The following is a 19258-nucleotide window of genomic DNA, read 5'->3' as shown; positions in this document are numbered from 1 at the left end:
CTGCCACTGAAATGCTACAATGGTCATAAGTGTGAAAAATAGACATGCCAACTTTTAGTGTTGTAACTTTGAATGGTCACTAAATGGACTGTTGTAAATCGAGAATTATCTGTATTGGATCTTTACTCTTAGATGGAGCCACTGAAACTACAGTGTTTAAAAGTATGAGAAAACTGAAGAATGTCCAAAAGAGTGACCTAGATCCAGGTCATGGAGGACAAAGAGGGAAGACTTGCTATGAACTACCAGCAGCTTTCAATTATAAATAAACCAACAATGGACTTTCTGAGTTTGCTTCAGCTTGGGTTCAGTAGTATTCCCAAGATAATTTGAAATATATATTGTAAATAATATGGACAGAATTGACCTTTCAGGTGCTGTTGTAAGAGAAGTCAGTAGAATAACCTTAGGTCTAAAAATACTGATTTCCTCTTAACAATTCTGCCAGTTCTTCCCTTCCAACATTCCCCAGTTCATTATCATCACTTTTCTACTCAGTAAGCGAGTAGATTTTCAAAATCTCAAGAAGGAAAGTAGTTGTAATTCAGAGATGGATAAGTGGCACCATTTTTTGGGGCATCTTTTACAATAAATTTCCAGATATCAGCAGGATGTTCTCTTGGTGAGCAAAAGGGGAGGGATCAGCATTGTCACTGGAGCCAAATCAAGTATAAAATAGTTTCCAGCCAGACTGTTTGAAACTTCTCTGCTGAAACTGTCTGCTATAAGAAGGAAGTGGTGAACCCAGTACAGCTAAGTGGCGACATGTCTGAGTTTCAGCAGCTGATGCAGGACTCCATACCGTCTGCAAGAGATATTCTACAAGAGAACTATAGCAACCTTCTCAAAGTGGCAGATTATTGTGACAGCAACTATGAGCAGGTGAGTTACAGTGGGAGAGAAGTCAAGTACAGACTAGCTTGAGCTAGCACAGAGAGAAACTCTGGAGTACCCTGGCTGGGGCAATGATATGCCTGGGCTAGGTTCTTAGGCAGCTGAAGATGTGTGCAGGGGAAAATGAGCAAGCATACTGATGAACATCTTGAATCTATATGGGAAGTGGTCAATGTGGAGTTGAGACTTTCAGTGCTCTCTACTGCTAATATAAATTGGGGAGCCTGATGGCAGTGAAGGAGGAACTGAAAACACCTAAAGCAAGTGTGGGAAAATTGTAGTTTTTACCACCTTCTTTCTGTGGCTAATATAGTTTCCAGAATTGTGACTCAAAGATGTACTGCCAAGTTTGGTGACAAATCACAAATTTCAGCAATGCAACATCTTGATTTTTAAAAAATAAAAAATAAAGACTGAAATGAGCATTTTTGTGTGTCTATTTTGCTTTTTCCTGTCCCATCCCAAAATTAGATAAAATTTTTGGCATTGCCTCTTTCGGTAATATCACTGTATTATTGCCATAACTCTCAGAATTAAAAGATTTTGATTCCTGGATGTCTGCCCAAGCTAATGGATGCCAAGTTGGAGAAAGATGTTATAGGTAATATTGAAATAGTTTGCTCAAGGCCTGATAGAAAGGAATTTCCTGCGGTTTATAAATACATAAAGTATTGCTGAGCATAAATGATCTTTTGAAATTCTCTGTTTATTTTATTTATTTTATTTATTTATTTTTGTCACAACAATATATGTAACTATCATACAGATAGGTTATATAGTATATAAAGGTATAAGCATATATATATATATATATATATATATATATATATATATATATATATATATATATATATATATATATATATATGAAGAAGAAAAGAAAAACAATAGGACAGGAACGGTAGGCACGTTTGTGCGCTTATGCACGCCCCTTATGGTCCTCTTAGGAATGGGGTGAGGTCAATAGTAGAAAGTTTTTGGTTAAAGCTTTTAGGATTATGAGAAGAGACCACAGAGTCAGGTAAAGTATTCCAAGCACTGATGATTCTGTTACAGAAGTCATATTTTCTGCAATCTAGATTAAAGCGGTTGACATTAAGTTTAAATCTATTGGTTGCTCTTGTATTATTGCAATTAAAGCTGAAGTAGTCTTTGACAGGAAGGACATTACAATAGATGATTCTATGAGTTAAACTTAGGTCTTGTCAAAGGCGACGGAGTTCCAAGTTTTCCAAGCCCAGGATTTCAAGTCTAGTGGGATAAGGTATTTTGTTGTTTACAGAGGAATGGAGAACTCTTCTTGTAAAATATTTCTGGACACGTTCAATTGTATTGATGTCAGAGATATGGTGAGACTGGACATGTTTGTAGTCAATGAAATTGTATATGAGATCAGGAGGGGAAAAGAAATTTCCCAAACATTTTTCAAGAACAGAATTCTTTCTCGTAGCAGTAATAGTAACATTGCTACTGCAAGTTTCCATTGGAGCAGTTGTCTCTTAATGTCTTCCCATTAGATTTAATTGAAATATGGGAAGGCCTGCAAATTGATGGAGAGATGATGATACAAAGAAAACATGTCCTGGCCATGATATGTAACTAATGGCTGGAATATCTGTCACCACATTGATTGCCAGGGTTGATTTGGCTGATCTGGTTGGCTAGATGGGTATCTCTTTCTTTTCTCACCACTCCCTATGTGTCCCTCCTAAAGCGACATGCTCTGTAGAAGAGGGCAACCATCCCAGATAGGAGCGAACCGATCTTTGGTCTACTACATATATAGTGCAATACTATATTTGCTGGAATATATGTGAGACCATACTGCATTCTGTTGCATCTACAGTTAATCACAATGATGCCAAAATATTGCACTGTGTGTCGTGATGTCATCACAGCAGCCTTTCATATTCCATTGCAATATCACAGATAAGTATGAAAGATAAGGTGTCAGCATCATTCATCACTCCCCCTCTACTTGTCCCCTCTGTGGAGACTGGACATGTTGTGGAATCAGATGATCATGCAAATCCCTAATAATCCTTATTTATAATAATACAAATAATGTAGAAAACATGTACAGCATATGATATGAACATAGGAATTATATTTTATTAAGACAGGTTAGAATTTAGAAGTTAGTGTTTGTGTGAGCCAGCTACTCTATAGTAGTGGTTAGAAATAACTGCTCTCTTCAGATTAGGAGTGCTATCACACAGAATTGGACAAACAAATTATTGTTTTATTTTTCCAGGCAATATGACAATGTAATGATAGACAGGAGAATATATGTTGACCGAAGACTGGGAGTCATTAAATAATGAATGGTATTATACCAATAAGAACACTTTATAATGATGGTTATGGTTTAAAGTCTCTTTCAGCTTTGCGACTTCCAAATGGAATACAACTGTCATACTTTCTATCCAACATAACTGACTGGACCTGCAGCCTGGGGCTATAAGAACCCTACTTCAGCCCATCTAAGATTACTGGGCTATATGTTGGAGACATAACTTTAAGTTTTTCACAGCTTAATATCAGTTATAAACTGGGCCATCCAGCTAAAGTTCTGCCCTCCCTTTCTGATACATGTCACACTTGAGGAGTAATCGGCAGGAATTCAGTTTCATATGCTTCTATTGTTCTGCTATCTTGAATAATTGTCTTTCATCCTCTTCATGTTCTTTTATAACTTATAGGCTCAAGATAAACGAAAAGCCCTAGAGGAAACTATGACTTTCACAGTTCAGTCATTAGCCAGCGTGACCTATCAAATCAATAACCTAGCCAGAAACATCCTCAAAATATTTGATTTGCAGACCACCCATCTCCAACAAGTGGAAGCCAACGTTTGTTCCATTGAACAGGTAAGCAAGAATCCTGCTTCAGCAGACACTTTGAAGATACCATGTGGAAGATAAATTTGGGGTTGGATCATTTTTTTAAAATTCTGATCATGTTGGTAGCTTCTATGGTTGGCATGAGAAGTCTTGTTCACATTTATTGATTCCTTCTGCAACCACTTCCTATATTTATATTAGCTTTGTAACATCCAAGCTTGCAGTATTGAAGGTAAATCTCCAATCTCTCTTTTTGTAAGTATTTTGGCATTGTTGGGAGATACCAAAGCTGGAGGCTTTGACAAGCTATTCACTAGTTCAGTTCAGTATCTCCCGAGTTCAGTCTGGTATCTTCAATCTGGTATTTTCCGAGTTCTCATTTTTTCCATTCAGATATCTGCCTAATATGCTTGCAAGAGAATAAACAAAAGTTATCTTAGCAAAAGAAACAGCTCAAATCCTTACATAATTACACTTGAACATTGTAAATATATATGGTAAGCCTGAATGTCCAATGGGTCCTCAAATCACATGTAATGTAGATGACAGGCAATTGTAAGATTAATATCAGTAGGTCCGGGGACAAGTTATTTTGTGTTTGGCCTTGTAATATTTGTTTGCATGCCATTTAATTGTATGGTTATTTCCCCAATATAAGTGGTTTGTTTACTATTGTTGGATTGCTTTCTGTTGGATTTATATTTTATCTATTCTTTTAATTATATTGTCTATACTAAACTTGCTGTGGCTTAAGAAGACCAATAAGGTCATCAAGTAAATTGATTAAATTAAATACAAATCTTCCCTTACATAATGCCCCTCCAAATGTCTCGGATTACAGTCCCATCATTCACAAGCTTAGTTACTGGGGAATTGTAAGAGGTGTGACTGCCACACCTGGAGAACTGGTAAATTGGTGAATATATGGAGAACAGAAGCTGCATTGTCCATTTCTTTCAGGGACTTTCCTTGCCCTCTGAGTCAGCTCACAGCTAAGCTCACAAAGCAGACACATCTCTGGATTTTTTGAACCAAAGGATTCCTTTCTCTCCTTCTCCCTCCACTTCTTATTGAAAGTGAGTAAAGATGGAATGCCTGTTCCCAGCAGATATCAGATCCCTTTTCCTGTTACTGGACTGACTAGAGACCTGCTTGATGGTTTTCCTGTTTCCTAAGAGTAAGAACAAAAACAAAATAAAATAGAACACATGATCAGGAAGCATAAGTGGAATGGATTAATCATCTGTACTATTTCACTTGCTTTATATTTCCAAAACATTTATAGTTTTATATAACCAAGGGAGTTGTGTACTGTGTGTGTGTGTGTGTGTGTGTGTCTGTGTGTCTGTGTCTCTGAGTGTGTCTGTGTCTGTGTTTGTTGGGAGAGAATAACTTCAATGGTCAAACTGCAGTTTGAGTTTGTTGAAACTGGGTCTCAAATTTTGCTTTGTAAAAATTGTGCATCAATCACATATGATTTTCTTTTGCCTGCAGCTCTTGACAAATCTTCCCTCCCCCCCCCCATTTTAGAATAAATTTGTGTTCATAAAGGAAGACACTGGTTTTTGGCTCTTCTAGGTTTACATTGTTTCTCCCAGATTATCATGCTCATAATCTGAGGATTGTGCACTTAAGTGATGATTTGGCAGCCACAAATATTTTCTTTCAGTTCAGCAGATAGAAAGTAAGTGAAATGTTGAAAAACTCAAGGTTGAAGTTCAACCCAGTGTGGGATCCTTTCCTTGTTTTCCAACCTGAAGGTTCACTTCCTAATTCAGATGGCGTTTCAAGCAGAACTAGATACAATGCTATCATTTATGATGGCCAAATAATGTGGTGTGTAATGATAGAACAATTTAGATGCCCCACCCACACCCCGAGAGATGGGAAGCTGGTGGTAGGAGAGGAACTACAGAGCAGTCATCTCTGGTTCAAATCAATTTAAACAACAGAAAAGAGAAGTTTCTTTCTACCAAATGAGACCTGATCCCATCCCTCACAGTATTGTTTGCATTGACAATCAACAAGTAGCTGAGTTCACATAGTGCACAGAACCACATTTTGCGTAACATGTCAAGCCATAAGCCTTTAGTTGCAAATAACAAGGGTGAGGCTCACACAATATGCTTAACCAAACAAATGGTATATTGGTTATTGCAAAGTGAGAATATGCTTGAAACCCTACCTAAAGGGCTCCTTTCTCTGCCTTCCTCAGAGATATTAAAATCAGCCCCTAGGATGTTCTCACTGCTTCCCAATTTCCTTGGTTTGCAGTTTGATGCAATCTCATTAGTATTTAACCTCAAATCATGAAATAATGGCCAGATTTCAGTCCTAGGTGCTATAATCCTGTTTTGTTATTAATAGAATTTTCTCATTTTTTTTTAACAAGCAATAGCTCACATTCATGAGCTCAAACTGATGATGATGAATGTACATTCTTACTTAGGAATGTAAGAAATGTTTTGCTGGATCAAAAACAAGTTCCTTCCGGCATAACCTATTTTATAAGCTGAAGGACTATATGCAATGATGGGATTCAAATAATTCAACAACCGGTTCTATGCCCTAATGATTTCTTCCAACAATCAGTTCACCAAACTTCTCAGAAAGTTAACAACCAGTTCTCCCGAAGTGGTGCAAACTGGCTGAATCCCACCACTGACTATATATTCCATCAGGGTTGGATAGCACTGAGATAGCCAATCTTTGCCTCTCCTAAGAATTGATTAGCGTTCTCAGTAACCCTTGATGCTGAATTGGAATATGTACTATGAAAGGAATGCAGGGAATAATTAAATTCAGGGCAAGTAATCAGAGGAACTACATTGTATCAATGTTAATGCAAATTAAATCAAATATAATCTTTGTGCTGGCTCTGCATGCTTTATTTGTTTGACTTGCTCCCAAAGCTAAGTTCAGTTTTGCTCTGAAAATGATTGAACATTCATCAGATTATCAATGGATCTCTCTCTTTTTGAATCATTTCCAAAACGGCCCTACAGTTTTCTTGACATTACTTTCTTTCAAGGGCTGAGAAATAGTGACTAGCTCAAGATTACTCAGCTTGTGTCCAAGTTGGGACTAAAACTCCTATTACATCAAACTGGCTGTCAATATTGCTTATAATTTGTAATATTATTATACTAATAATTTCTACATGCTCCATTGAGTTTTAAACAAAACAATGGATTCTCCAGCATGTAGTCAAGTCTTCTCAGACTTTCCAAATATGATGGGGCACAATCCCCAGAGTTCCCAAACAGACTGGTCTTCTGAGAGTTATAGCTTTTATTACAACTGGAATAAAAGGATGGAAAGGGTGATCTAACAGTAGAAAAGGATTAAGGAATGGGAGGGGAAATAATCAAATGCAGGAATCCATTCTCTGGCTACTGCTCTTGAAGTAATTTTGCTTTGCTCATGGAATTTCACAATAAATCAAACAAGGTTATCCTTCAGTTGTAACCTTTCCACCACAGGCTCTGCCCCTTTTTTCTCCCATAAAAATATTATTTGAGAATTATTTGGGATAAGCTGACATGTTGGTGTTTACTCTCCATACCAAAGTTGTGAACAGCCAACACGAGGCACCTGTGGAGGACTGTAGACTATGTTGAAGTGCACAGATATCATTTGAAATTCAGGCGGGAATTTTCTTGTTGCTTTTTGCAAATCTTTGGGTTCTCCCTAGTTAATTCATATTGCATACTTCTCTATCTACACTTGCCAAATGTGTTCACTAATTATGAGAAGAAGAAGTCCTGGAAGAGTAGTACCAGTATAGCTGTGAATTCCATCTGATCTAATGATGTGAACTTCGTTCTTCCTGTTACATTTCAGCCAGCTCTGTTGTTTAGTGCTGCATGTTAACTCCCTTGGGAAATCAGCTGCTGATGCTTACCATTATGTCCTGCCAGACATGTCTCTCCTTTCTCATGATATCTTTCTGTTGCAGGTGATAGAAATGCATAAGGAGAAAGTGTCCCGTCGTGAAATTGGGATGCTTACTGTTTGCAAGACATTTCCTTCCTATCAGAAAATCATCTACCCAAAGAAACTTGAGCCTTTGCAGCCCTATTACAGGAAACCACTGGACTTCAGCATTCTGGATGACATTGGCCATGGGATCAAGGTAAGAAAGGGACACTCTTCAATTAAAAAGGGAGATGCTTTAGTCCTCCCCTCTGTTAAGAAAGACAAGACTCCCAGATTTGGGACATCCTATTGACTCTAATAAGTACAGCCTGTGCAAGGGATTGTGGGAATAATAGTAAAACAGTTTTGAAAGTTGTGCTCATACCCTGGGCTGCTGAGTCATAAAAAATCATAACTGATAAATGAACAGAGATATTGCATTTGTAAAGTAACAACATCAAAGACACCTGGAAATCTATTCTGAAGAAGGCACTAATTCCACAGATGTCAGTTATTTGTCTCTTTTTTTCTACCATGATAATGTTTTAATGTGACTTCTTTTATTGGGCTTTTTAGTTCCCCATGCTGATTGGGGAATTCTGGGAGTTGAAGTCCATACATCTTAAAGTTTCCAAGTTTAAAAAAAACATGTTCTCATATATATGGTGATCCAACCAGTCTTTCCTTCTAGTCTGTCCTTCTAATTTTGGTACCTCTTTGGGAAGATTCCTGTCCTGACACATTTTTCTAAGTTTTTTCTACATATTTACTTGAAGGACATTCTGTCCTTCCCTTAAGGCTGAACTTACAATATCAGTACTAGGCTCAATTAGCTTTGTAGAACTTTTATGGACTGTATTATAGCAAAATATTGGTTTCTGTCAAGTTTATTTTCTGAATCCTTTAAATGGGAAGAAGAATAATCCTTAGACCATGAAAAAACAAATGGCTTCTCTTACTCTCCAAGTTGCAGAAGACAGATCTGCTTTATCCAATTTAGTGAAATTTCCTCTCAGAGGAAACTGTGGAGGGAACATGTATGTGACCACCAACAAATATGTGGCTTTAAGAATATTAAAGAAATTTGGCAGTTGTCCACAGAAGACGACTTTGAAAGTGTATGCCTGATTTAGCATCAGATCTGCTAAGCATCAGCAGAAATAAGGCATGTAACTAGGTCTTTTTATTAATAAATTTGGGTATGCTGACCCATGTGGTGCAGCTTTGCTCTAGTAATGAAGAAGATTCTTTCCCCACCCAAGAATTTGATGACTTACATAGACATAAAAATTAAACAAGAGACAGTGTGTCTCCAAGCACTTCCTCTGTGGAAAAACGTATGTGCTACTAAGCCATTACTCTCTTCCTCCTTCAACACAAAAGAAAAAAAAAACTTAGGCATAATAAGAAAAAGCATAAAAATTTAGAACAGGGCTAGGCAACTTATTGAGACACTCAGTACAAGAAGACTTTGAATCCAAATCATGGATGCTGGCACAAAATGGCTACTATTAGAGGCCATCCCTTTTCCAAAATGGCTGCTTTTATGGGCACGGACAATTTAAAAACACCGATTAATGATGTAATTCCTCATCAATTCCCCCTACCAAATATTCTCTACCATTCTGGCTTGTCTTTTACTTTGGCAGATGGACACACTCCCAAACATACCACATAGTTGTAGCCAGACACCAGTTTATTTTTGAAGAAGGCCTTTGGAGCTCTTATGAAGCCCAAAAGCAATTTTGGAAGATAAAATGTTAGGTTTCTATAAATCTAAATCATGAGAGAAAAAACTTAGTAGACATCCAGGAGCATACCTGCAGGTGCATTGGGGTCCATAGGCATCGTGCTGCCTCTTCCATCAAAAACTACAAACACTGACTGTACTAGATTCATTCTCCTTTGTAAAGAGTGATTGTATGCTCAGGAAGCCATTCCTCTCTAGATAATTTTCCACAGGCAAAAAAGAATGGAGAAGATCTACTCTCTCTCTCTCCATCCATTATCCATTATCTCTCTCCCTCCCTCCCCCTCCCTCTTTCTCTTCCCCTTCCCTTTCTCTCTTCTATCAAATTTCTATGTTGCCTATCAAAATGTATTACTTGGGGCAGTTTACAAATAATAATCATAATCATTCTTGTGGAATTTGTTGGATGATCTTGATATGGAAAAAGTTTTTAAAATGTTTTATCATCATAAAAATTTGCACCAGTTTATTGTTTAAAATTTCCATATAGGATTATCAGTCAATAATGATTTCCTAAAATAAGGAGCAAGGGACTGATTTTAGTCATGAAATTTTAAAGACTATGATTAACCCCTCATAACCTATTAATCCTCCACATATATTTCTATATATTTCAAACATTTCTTCTTTTTTCTCCTCCCCATAAGCTGGTCTACAGCTCTAAATCAGGATCATAGGACTCCCAAATATTGTGGCCTGAATAGATATCTAAGTTGCAAAATAAGCTGTCTTTTCTTCCTCCCCATTTTGCAAACTAGTCTGAAGGAAAAAAGTGGGGCTGTATTTGGTAACTGAGGTTGAGCATTGAGACTGAACTGGAAACCACATGTGCCTAAAACCAATGAGACAGAGACATTTTGAACAGAGAGGAAGCAGAGCACAACCTCTTTCTCGCCACCCTTCTTTCTCATTTCCCAGTAGCATTTTCATCATTTGAAACTCTTGCTTCCACTCAAAGGGTTTGTGGCATTTTAATTTGCCCTGATGATAAGCAATGCTTCAATGCTGCTAGCAGAGCAGCTGGAGAAAGACAATAAATAAATAAATAATCATCTATATGGAAAGAAAGCTGCTAACTTAGTAATTGCACATCATTGTTGGAAAGAAGGAAAAGACCATTAAACCAGGTGCAATAAGTCAGTGGCTTAGCAGATAATGGCAACTCCTATGGGTAGGTAGACTAATGAAATCTTAAAGAAAGGGCAAGGACTCTAATTTAACATGAAGAAAAATGCACCTGAGATAGAGAGAAACCAGTTTTATGTGCTGTGGTTAGGTCGCAGGCTACATTCTTCCCCTTTGCTATATTCATGTAGGTAAACATTGATGATGCATTTACATTAACTGGAGCCAATTTCAGAAAAGCAGAGGACTACATTTTAATGAATAACTTTATACTTTAAAATAGAACAGAAATATTTATTTTATTTGTGACACTTATAAAAAAAATGGCATTCACCAGCAGGCCTAATTCAACTTGAATTGGAGACTTGAGATTCAGATAAGGCAAAAGGCATTTGTAGTTCCAGGTTTGAAAGCAAACCAATTTGACTTGGACTGTTTTGAGAGATAATATTGATGAGAAACATATCTTCATCCAAATTGCCCATAAAGGCTTATCCTCTCATCTCAGTTGCTACAATCAGTTGCTAACTAGTTTCTAAGGGACATAATCACATAATGTTGCTTTCATCTCATTCTCAGGCAAATTAGTGTTATTTTGAGAAGTTCTAGTGTGGAAGGAGGACATTCCTTCTTATCCCAGAACAAACCTTGCCACATGGAGTCTCTGGAATACCTTAGTGATGAGTCTGGGAATTATATAGCCAATGACTGCTTCTGCCCCTCCCCCTCATTGTCATTAGACATTGCACCTTTGTGCCCATTGCAACTTGGTCTGGCAAAGAAAATACTTACCTGCTTCCTGTGCCCACCCCAATGGTAATTCCAGCCACTTGAGTGATCTGCACCACAAAACAGATTGAAATAACACATTCCTAAAAGAGATATTGTTGTGAAAAAGAACATCCTGCCAAAACGCAATTGATGTCAGCACAATTTTCTGCTGAGTCAAGGTTGGGAGGAAAGAACACTGAAGCAGCAGCCTGGATGAGACTTATGTTGTTCTGAATTAATGGAGAAACTGTTCCACTAAATAAAATACCTTTAAATACATTCAAAAAGTGAAGCCTTTTTAGTTTTCTGGAATCCAAGTTTGGTTAACATTGAAGTATGATCACCGGGTTGCCTTTGTGGATTGGTATAGATTTGCTACCTCTGTTCACTGGATTTTGTGGAGTACCAAGAGAGATGGCATAATAAGATAGCCAGCTTGGCCCCTCCTAGGAATAAGTCTTGATCTGTATTTTTGACTTGGTTGTGTGGCTTGCTGGCAATGCTCTATGTAGGCAAGGACAGCAAGGTGATGCTGACACAGTGAAAGAAAATGCCACAGAAATAGGCAGCCAAGGAGAAAGAGGCTGGCACACAAAAATTTGGTATCCGTAGATTTGCCACTTCTTGGTTTTTAAAACAAATAACATATAGAGCAGTTCCTTTAAGTCCTAGCTTGGTACCTGTTCTCTCATTCTTGAATTGTATACATGTAACTAATTCAAAGTTAAATCTAAGATGTGACATAAATGTAGGTACTGAATTGTGATATTGTCTTGAGACAAAATTGTAGACAACTGGTATTGTCTTGAGACAACATTGTAAGTGCTAAGAGCTAAATTTTAATGTTGGCTTATGTTGTCAAGGTCAGGATACTGCATGCAAGAAAAAGCAGACTTAGGACTTGAGAACTGAGAAAATAAATGAAACCGAAAGCAATGTTAGCCTTAAATCCTAGCACTGAGTTTAATGAAGTGACAAATTGTATTCCTGCTGGTTATCTGTATCTAGGACTGCTTTATGCCATTCAGCTGTCCTCAGCATCCTCCATATATGGAAGTAAACTTGCAAAAGTACCTATTGACTGTAATAACCCCAGGAGAAGCACAAAAGACATTAATTCTACAATGTGTATCAAAGTCTACAAATTGCTCTGAAGCCAATTGACTTGATTTGTCACTTAAAAGTTGCTTAGAATTGCAAATTTATTTCAACAGGTGATTTGATCCTAACTATTTCAAAGCTTTGTACAACCCTATTTACCAGACATAGGCATGAAGAAAGTAGGAGACAGTGGATGATAATAAATACTTTGTCCTATCACTTCTCATTTTGAGTTATGAAGGTAGCCCTTTGAACTGTTGTGCAGTACATCTGTGGACATAGAGATGGTTTGCAATTCCAATCTGAAAGGGCAGACTCTAGCAAAACAAGAGCACTGGAAGTCCATTGTTATAAAAGCCATGGGTGTTATTCTGTTATTCTACTCACAGTTTTCAATCAGTTTTGGTGGCACCTGTCTTCAAAGCCAGTGAGAACTTCATAGCACAGAGCGCTCTAGTGGCTTCTTTCAGCAGCTTCAGTTTCTAGTTCCCCTGACTGAATGTCGCAGTGGTGTAGGGTTTCCTTCACAGTATCTTTGTAGGGCTTGCACCGATGACCTTGAGGTCTCTTCCCATACCACAGTGCACCGTAAAGCAAGGTAAATGGCCATTCTGATGATGTGTCTAACTAAATACATCAGGGCTCTGATAATAAGAACTCGATGCTGATAAGACTTTGTGTGATACAAGACCTCCAGATTTGGAGACACAGTCTTGCCAACAAATGCCAAGGAGTGTGTGTGTGTGTGTGTGAAAGAGAGAGAGAGAGAGAGAGAGAGAGAGAGAGAGAGAGAGAGAGAGAGAGAGAGAGAGAGAGAGAGAGAGAGAGAGAGAGAGAGAGAGAGAGAGATTCATGAACAAATGCTTCCCGAGCCCTTATCTTGGCACTATGATGGAATTCAATAAATGGTTCAAGGATTTTTCTCTTTCTTAAGCATAAGAACCTCATCTTAATAATGCCAAATGCCTCCTGGCTTTTAACACTTCCTTACAGAAGCTCTGCAGCTTTTTTGCTTCCTGGCGGTTCAATAATATCACTCTTTCTGTCTAGAAATTCTGAAAATTTAGTATTTGCCACAAAGAAGCTTATCATCTGCTTACTTTAGACCAGGGATGTCAAACTTGCAGCCCACAGGCTGGATGCATCGCACACTGGCCATGCCCACGGCCAGTTTAGTGAAGAGGGAAAAAGTCATATCGCATGTAACAGTGCAAGTTTAGACTTTAGACTTTCTGGAGCAGCAGGGGCTCATCACTATGTGAAGTGCTCGGATACATCTTTTAGTGTGAAATTCAGGATATTATGGCAAGCTACCAGCAAAAAAAGAACAGAATCCAACTGATAAAGCAGCCATTGTTTTGGAAGATTTCTATGTACTACACCAACTTGTTCTTGCAGATTTTTCATCTTGTACTTGTAATCTCTCTCCTTTAGGATCAAAGCACACAACTGGCCAAAACGGGAACTCTGTCAAGGCGATCAATCAAGTCCTCGGCTGGGCTGTCACCTGGAATCCTTGGGTGAGAATGGATCAGCTAATATCAGGAGCAATAGCACTGAGTTAAGGCTGCTATGGCCATTTATACTACTTGTGCAGGATAATCATCTAATCAATGCTATTTTATTGTTGACAATTTATTTTATTTATTGATCAAATTTATATAACAGCCCATCTCACTAAAAACAGCTCCGGACACTGTACAGCAAGTGGATAAAAAAATATTAAAACAAATATATAAACTCTACACAAAGAAGATAAGAAAAGTTACCTCAGCAATGGAGGCATCTAACCCTGTTTTATTTGAAAAAAATATTATATCTGATTTAAAGGCAAAGCAATCAGGGGACTTTGAAGTAAGCAGCCCTGCAGCAGATTCTAGCAACATCTGCAAGAGGTGAAGCTCAGCAAGGTGATGCAAGTCCCGCCCCTTTTCAACATTTGGATCACCAAGGGGGTGGGGTTTACGTGTATCACGCTGCTCCATCCGCCATCAAGCCAATTTTCAACTCTTGCCTGAAGATATCTGTTGCAGATAAACATCTTGACATCCTTCTTTAGGATGGGTGGCCATTCTGCTCTCTAATCATTCCTTCCAAATTAGTACATAAATGAGAACACATAGAACTATAATATAAATGTATGCCTTATCAACACAATGAACAACTATACTGTGGGTCAGTCAGGAATATTTCTTAAAAGACTGGGCTGCATTGGTGTGCCCACCAGTTCAAAGGACATATGTGAATATTATTTCAATTATAATGATATAATTTAATCTATTTATAATTCAGATATTAGTTTGACAATTAATTAAATACTATTTAAAAAAATAATTTAAATTACGTTTAATAGGCATCCACAGCCCAAATGCTTTGCATAAAAAAATGGGTTGATTTATTCAGAAGTAGAATAACATCCTTTAACATGTTTTTGCTTGTCCAAAATGATATGGTTAGAAATACTGATGTTATATTCTCTCTTATCAGACTCTTTTTTAGGAGTTAGAATCTTAGGCATTGGAATGGATGGGCATGATATTCTTCTATTATATACTCAAAGAACCAGTTATTTGTGCAGAATTAAAGCTTCCATGGAAACACTGCTTGTGTGTGGAATGATGGGCTCAGGCCTGTGAAAATAGATTTGATAATAAAATGATCTACAGGTCATCACCTGAGTCTTCGCCGTTCATTCTGATTGTGGAATGAATTGATGTGGTTGGCTGTGGGTATTAAATGACTCATCTGTTTCTGTTACATAAACCACCCAGTCAAAATGCAAGAATTTCTCAAGTCTCTGGGTTCAGGCAGACAAGGTGGTGGGTTTTTTTTTTGTTGGTATTGTTTTTGGGAGTTTTTTTAATGCAAAAAAACATTAATAAATGTTTTTTATAAAGTGGCTTCCAAGAGTCACATGGGATGTGATGATGATATTAGAAATAAAGAAAACATGCTTTTGAGGGCTGGGATGTGGACAATTAGGGTGTTAATATGTGAATAACCTTTAAAACTTACTTTAAAAATAAAATTTCTCATATCTGAGAAGCAATTCTTAAAGGGAAGTTGTATTGATGCAGGCAGGTGTGGGAAATCCAGATATGACTTTTTTTAATTTTAATTTTAGAAGGAGCCAGAAGGTCCTAGAAGCAATTCTGCCACCGCTCATCCCCGAAGGCCAACTCTCATCAGCTTCATCTTTATCGTCCATAAGGTACCTTTAGGAGATCTTCCCCCACCCCGCTTCTTTCCAGCACAGAGTAGAGATGTAAAGCAGGGGTCTCCAACCTTGGTCCCTTTAAGACTTGTGGACTTAAACTCCCAGAGTTCCTCAGCCAGCTTAAAGGGACCAAGGTTGGAGACCCCTGATGTAAAGAACAACCTAGTGGGAAAAGTAATTACTATTACAAGCAATTAAACATAACTGAAAAGCAAGATTTCATGATCCAGGAACATTAAGACAAATTGTTGTGTCAAACATCTTTTTATTTCACATGAAAATTACAAAGAATTGTTCTAAAGCATGTGGTAAGTTTTGCACCACACGTGACAAATATTTTCATTTCATTATTTTGGATTTCTTCCCAAATTCCCTATTATGGCGCTAGGTAACAGTTATTGAATAGCACTTTGAACTGTACCTTTATTACAAGAAACCATTACCTCTTCCTTTATCAAGGAGAGACAAATCTATTTACTTTGATTGTACACATTGTCCTTAATCCTCCCCTTTATGTAACAAATAGCCTGAAGGGAAAAAAACAGTATCACCAAGCAAGAATATGAGGTAATGTGCTATCTCAGACTGTTTCCTGTATGGTGTTTTTCTATGTACAGAGACGGACAAAATGTCTCCCTCTAGATGTTGTTGGGTTCCAGTTCTCATCAGCTGTGATAGCAAGCCAGTGATGATGGATTACGGGAACTGAAGCTATCCCATTCCAGAATTACAAGTCTATTATTATTTTAACACAAGGGGCATGGCTATTTTCCTTCCTTTTCCACTGCCTTTTCAACAAATGTTCTTCTGAAACCTGTCCTTGTTTAAATGTCATAGTAACCTCCCAGAAGCTTTGAACAGCACCAGTATAAAAGTGCCTTCTGAACCAGATCCACCACCGCCGCCGCTGCCGCCACTGGAAGCAGATGGTTTTCTTCTCCCTTCTCAAACAGATTTTTTGCCACCTCCTCCTGTTCAAGTGGAAGATGTTCTTCCTCTGCCTTACCCTGAGACAGGTAAAAGCTTTTTAACGCAGGGGTCTCCAACCTTGTCAACTTTAAGACTTGTGGACTTCAACTCCCAGAATTCCTCAGCCAGCAATGCTGGCTGAGGAATTCTGGGAGTTGAAGTCCACAAATCTTAAAGTTGACAAGGTTGGAGACTCCTGGTTTAAAGAACTAGGAAAATAAATTAAAGTGTCTCAAGCCCCTAACGAGTTGGCATATACAACCCATTAATAAATGTCAGCTAGGAAGCATGGGAATAATATCCAGTGATCTTGGGAATGGAATGGCTTAGCATATAGTCCATGACTTCATAAATTACACCATGCTAGAAGTGATTTGTTTGATTGACTTATGTGACCTGATCAATTAGGTCTTATTTAGCAAACTATAAGGGCTCAATTACAGAACACCAAGGAGATGAGACACTTGACTCGCTTATATGTGAAGCAGGCACCATATTTGTTTGCAGATCTTGATTTTCCAACTTTTCCTCTACCACCATCCCTGGACAATTCCAACTGTGGTCACCTGAAGCCTCCTCTTCTGCCACCTCCACCACCCCCAGAAAAATTGTCGTGGGCTCCAGACACCTACCTGGAGAAAGGTACCTTAGTAAATATATGTGAATTGCTGAAAACTGTCCTAACCATAGATGTTGAAATGCCAAGGCACCAAAAATATTAGGAGGCATTCTTGTTGCCTTGTACTCCTAGCCAGTAATGGTTCATGATGGTTTATTATACACAGAACAAAGTCAAATCCATACATTAAAAAAGAACTTCTCCAGGGATTTTAATCCAAAATGTTTCTCAAAAGCTCTCAGAACTTAAATAAGTGTCCAAAGAGTTGAGACTGAGTTGAAAAATTGGGGACAGTAAGCAGGGAGGTGTGTCCTCAGAATTTCAACTCAGTCAATAGAACTACGAGGCTAGAGTAACCCAACCTGGATTTTCCCATGGACCCAATGGAGAACTCAGCTCAGCTGAGAATGAAGTGATACTTTTTCCAAAACTATAGTAAATCTTGGGGAAGAGATAGGTAGGATTACCTTCCATCTTAATTAGCATAAACAATCATTTCCATCCAGCCTTTTTCAATAGCAGTCAATCTATGCACTTCTATTCCATTTGCCTTAGTGAATTTGGCTATAGTAATGAATGGTATAAGGTGTAAACCTACTGATTGTATTCCCCCTCATCTTCCATTCTATCTCTTTAGCATCCTTGGGTTATCTAAGGATGTAGCTAGCTGACCTTTTATTTGTTCCATTGATTCTGATTCTATTTCTCCTCCTGTTATTTTCAGTTGTGACTCTTTACCCTTACGTTCAGAAGGAGGAGGATGAACTCTCATTTACAGAAGGGGTCATTATTTACGTGACACGGAAATACTCAAATGGCTGGTGTGAGGGTGTGACAAGTGATGCAGAGGGATTGTTCCCAGGGAACTACACTGAACCTTTGCAATGAATGTGGCAGAATGAAAGAGGGAGAAAATACAGGATCCTAACACAAGTTTTATGGAAAGCATGGAATAGTCCCACAGGGAGATAGGCTGCAAATATATAACAAATAAATTTATGTATGTCCTAGTTTAAGTTGCCAGGAAATCAGTATTCCCCTGACTTAGTTAAACTGGGCTAAAATCCAGCTAGTGAAAGGAAGGTGTCAAGAGTACTTTGGAAATTTCCCTAAATCCATTGCAATATAAACACAGGAGTTATGGTTCTTCTTTTTCTGTAATGCTTCACAAAGCCTAAAATCTTGCCCAGCAGTTAATAAAGAGCCCATCAGGGCTAATTTCTTACAAAAACAGTGATTGCTTAGAATTCTGAGGTCGGGTTTTGCCCATGTTTGATAAATGTGATGAATAAGTAAATGAACCTAGCAACAAACTTTCTACTATTGTACAGAAAATAAACATGCAGTAAAATATCCTTGAAGGTTTTGTGTGGTTTTTCAATATGCCAGCAGGTGATGCTATTTTGTAGTTTAACTCCATAGCAGCTACTGCCCCTCTCTGTCCGTTCCTAAAATCTTATTTGCATCCCAAAATTATACCACCTATTTCAGCAGCAAACAATTGAACAAAGACAGCATGATCATCTACAGTTTTTGGGGAGGGAGGGGCAGTCAGGAAAGAAATAAAAGGTAAAATTCTCTGGGTTAAGAGCAACTCCTTATAGCTTTGTAGATATAGTTATGGATATTTCTTGCAACTGCTGCCTTCCATGTCTTCTGACTTCCCAATACAGTCTAGACCTGGTGATTTCCCACCAAAGGACTAAGCATGCACAACCTAAGCACTGTCACCTGCTTTTAAAATAGACAAAAAGTTGAATAACAAATTATTGAGCTTCAAATAGTTCACCAACGTTGCCAACCATTCCAAGTCGCCACCATCAGGATATTATTATCCTGCCTTTAGCTGCGTTTTTGCTTTTTTGTTTTTAAAAAAATGTTGTTTATATACTGGGAAATGTGTAGAATATTAGGAGGGTGGGGTGAATATGACTATAAAGCACTTCCTAATTTGTGACTGAGGAAAAACAAAAGGGAGGAAGTGTTGAAACTTTCCAATTGGAATTATATAATTGGTTTCTCCAAGGGTGGTGCTTTGTTGTGTAGATACA

The 19258-nt window shown here is 38.0% G+C and overlaps 1 protein-coding gene across 2 annotated transcripts; it reads left to right on the top strand.

Annotated features, from left to right (window-relative positions):
- Positions 1-587: 587 nt before the first annotated feature.
- Positions 588-18562, top strand: ABI3 (ABI family member 3). 2 transcript variants are annotated; one of them, XM_058183822.1, is made up of 8 exons: positions 588-882; positions 3597-3764; positions 7696-7872; positions 13837-13922; positions 15527-15613; positions 16457-16635; positions 17161-17230; positions 17932-18562. In XM_058183822.1, exons 1-8 carry the CDS (start codon positions 766-768, stop codon positions 17969-17971), a joined length of 924 nt encoding a protein of 307 aa, XP_058039805.1. In that variant the 5' UTR covers positions 588-765; the 3' UTR covers positions 17972-18562. The 2 variants fall into 2 exon arrangements, with proteins under 2 accessions (XP_058039805.1, XP_058039804.1); XM_058183821.1 differs by having other exon boundaries at positions 595-882; positions 17096-17230.
- Positions 18563-19258: the final 696 nt, after the last annotated feature.

The sequence above is a fragment of the Ahaetulla prasina genome, chromosome 4 (assembly GCF_028640845.1).
Source record: "Ahaetulla prasina isolate Xishuangbanna chromosome 4, ASM2864084v1, whole genome shotgun sequence".
Lineage (NCBI taxonomy): Eukaryota > Metazoa > Chordata > Lepidosauria > Squamata > Colubridae > Ahaetulla > Ahaetulla prasina.
Note: the sequence above shows the minus strand (reverse complement) of the source record. Positions and strands in the feature narration are given on the sequence as shown.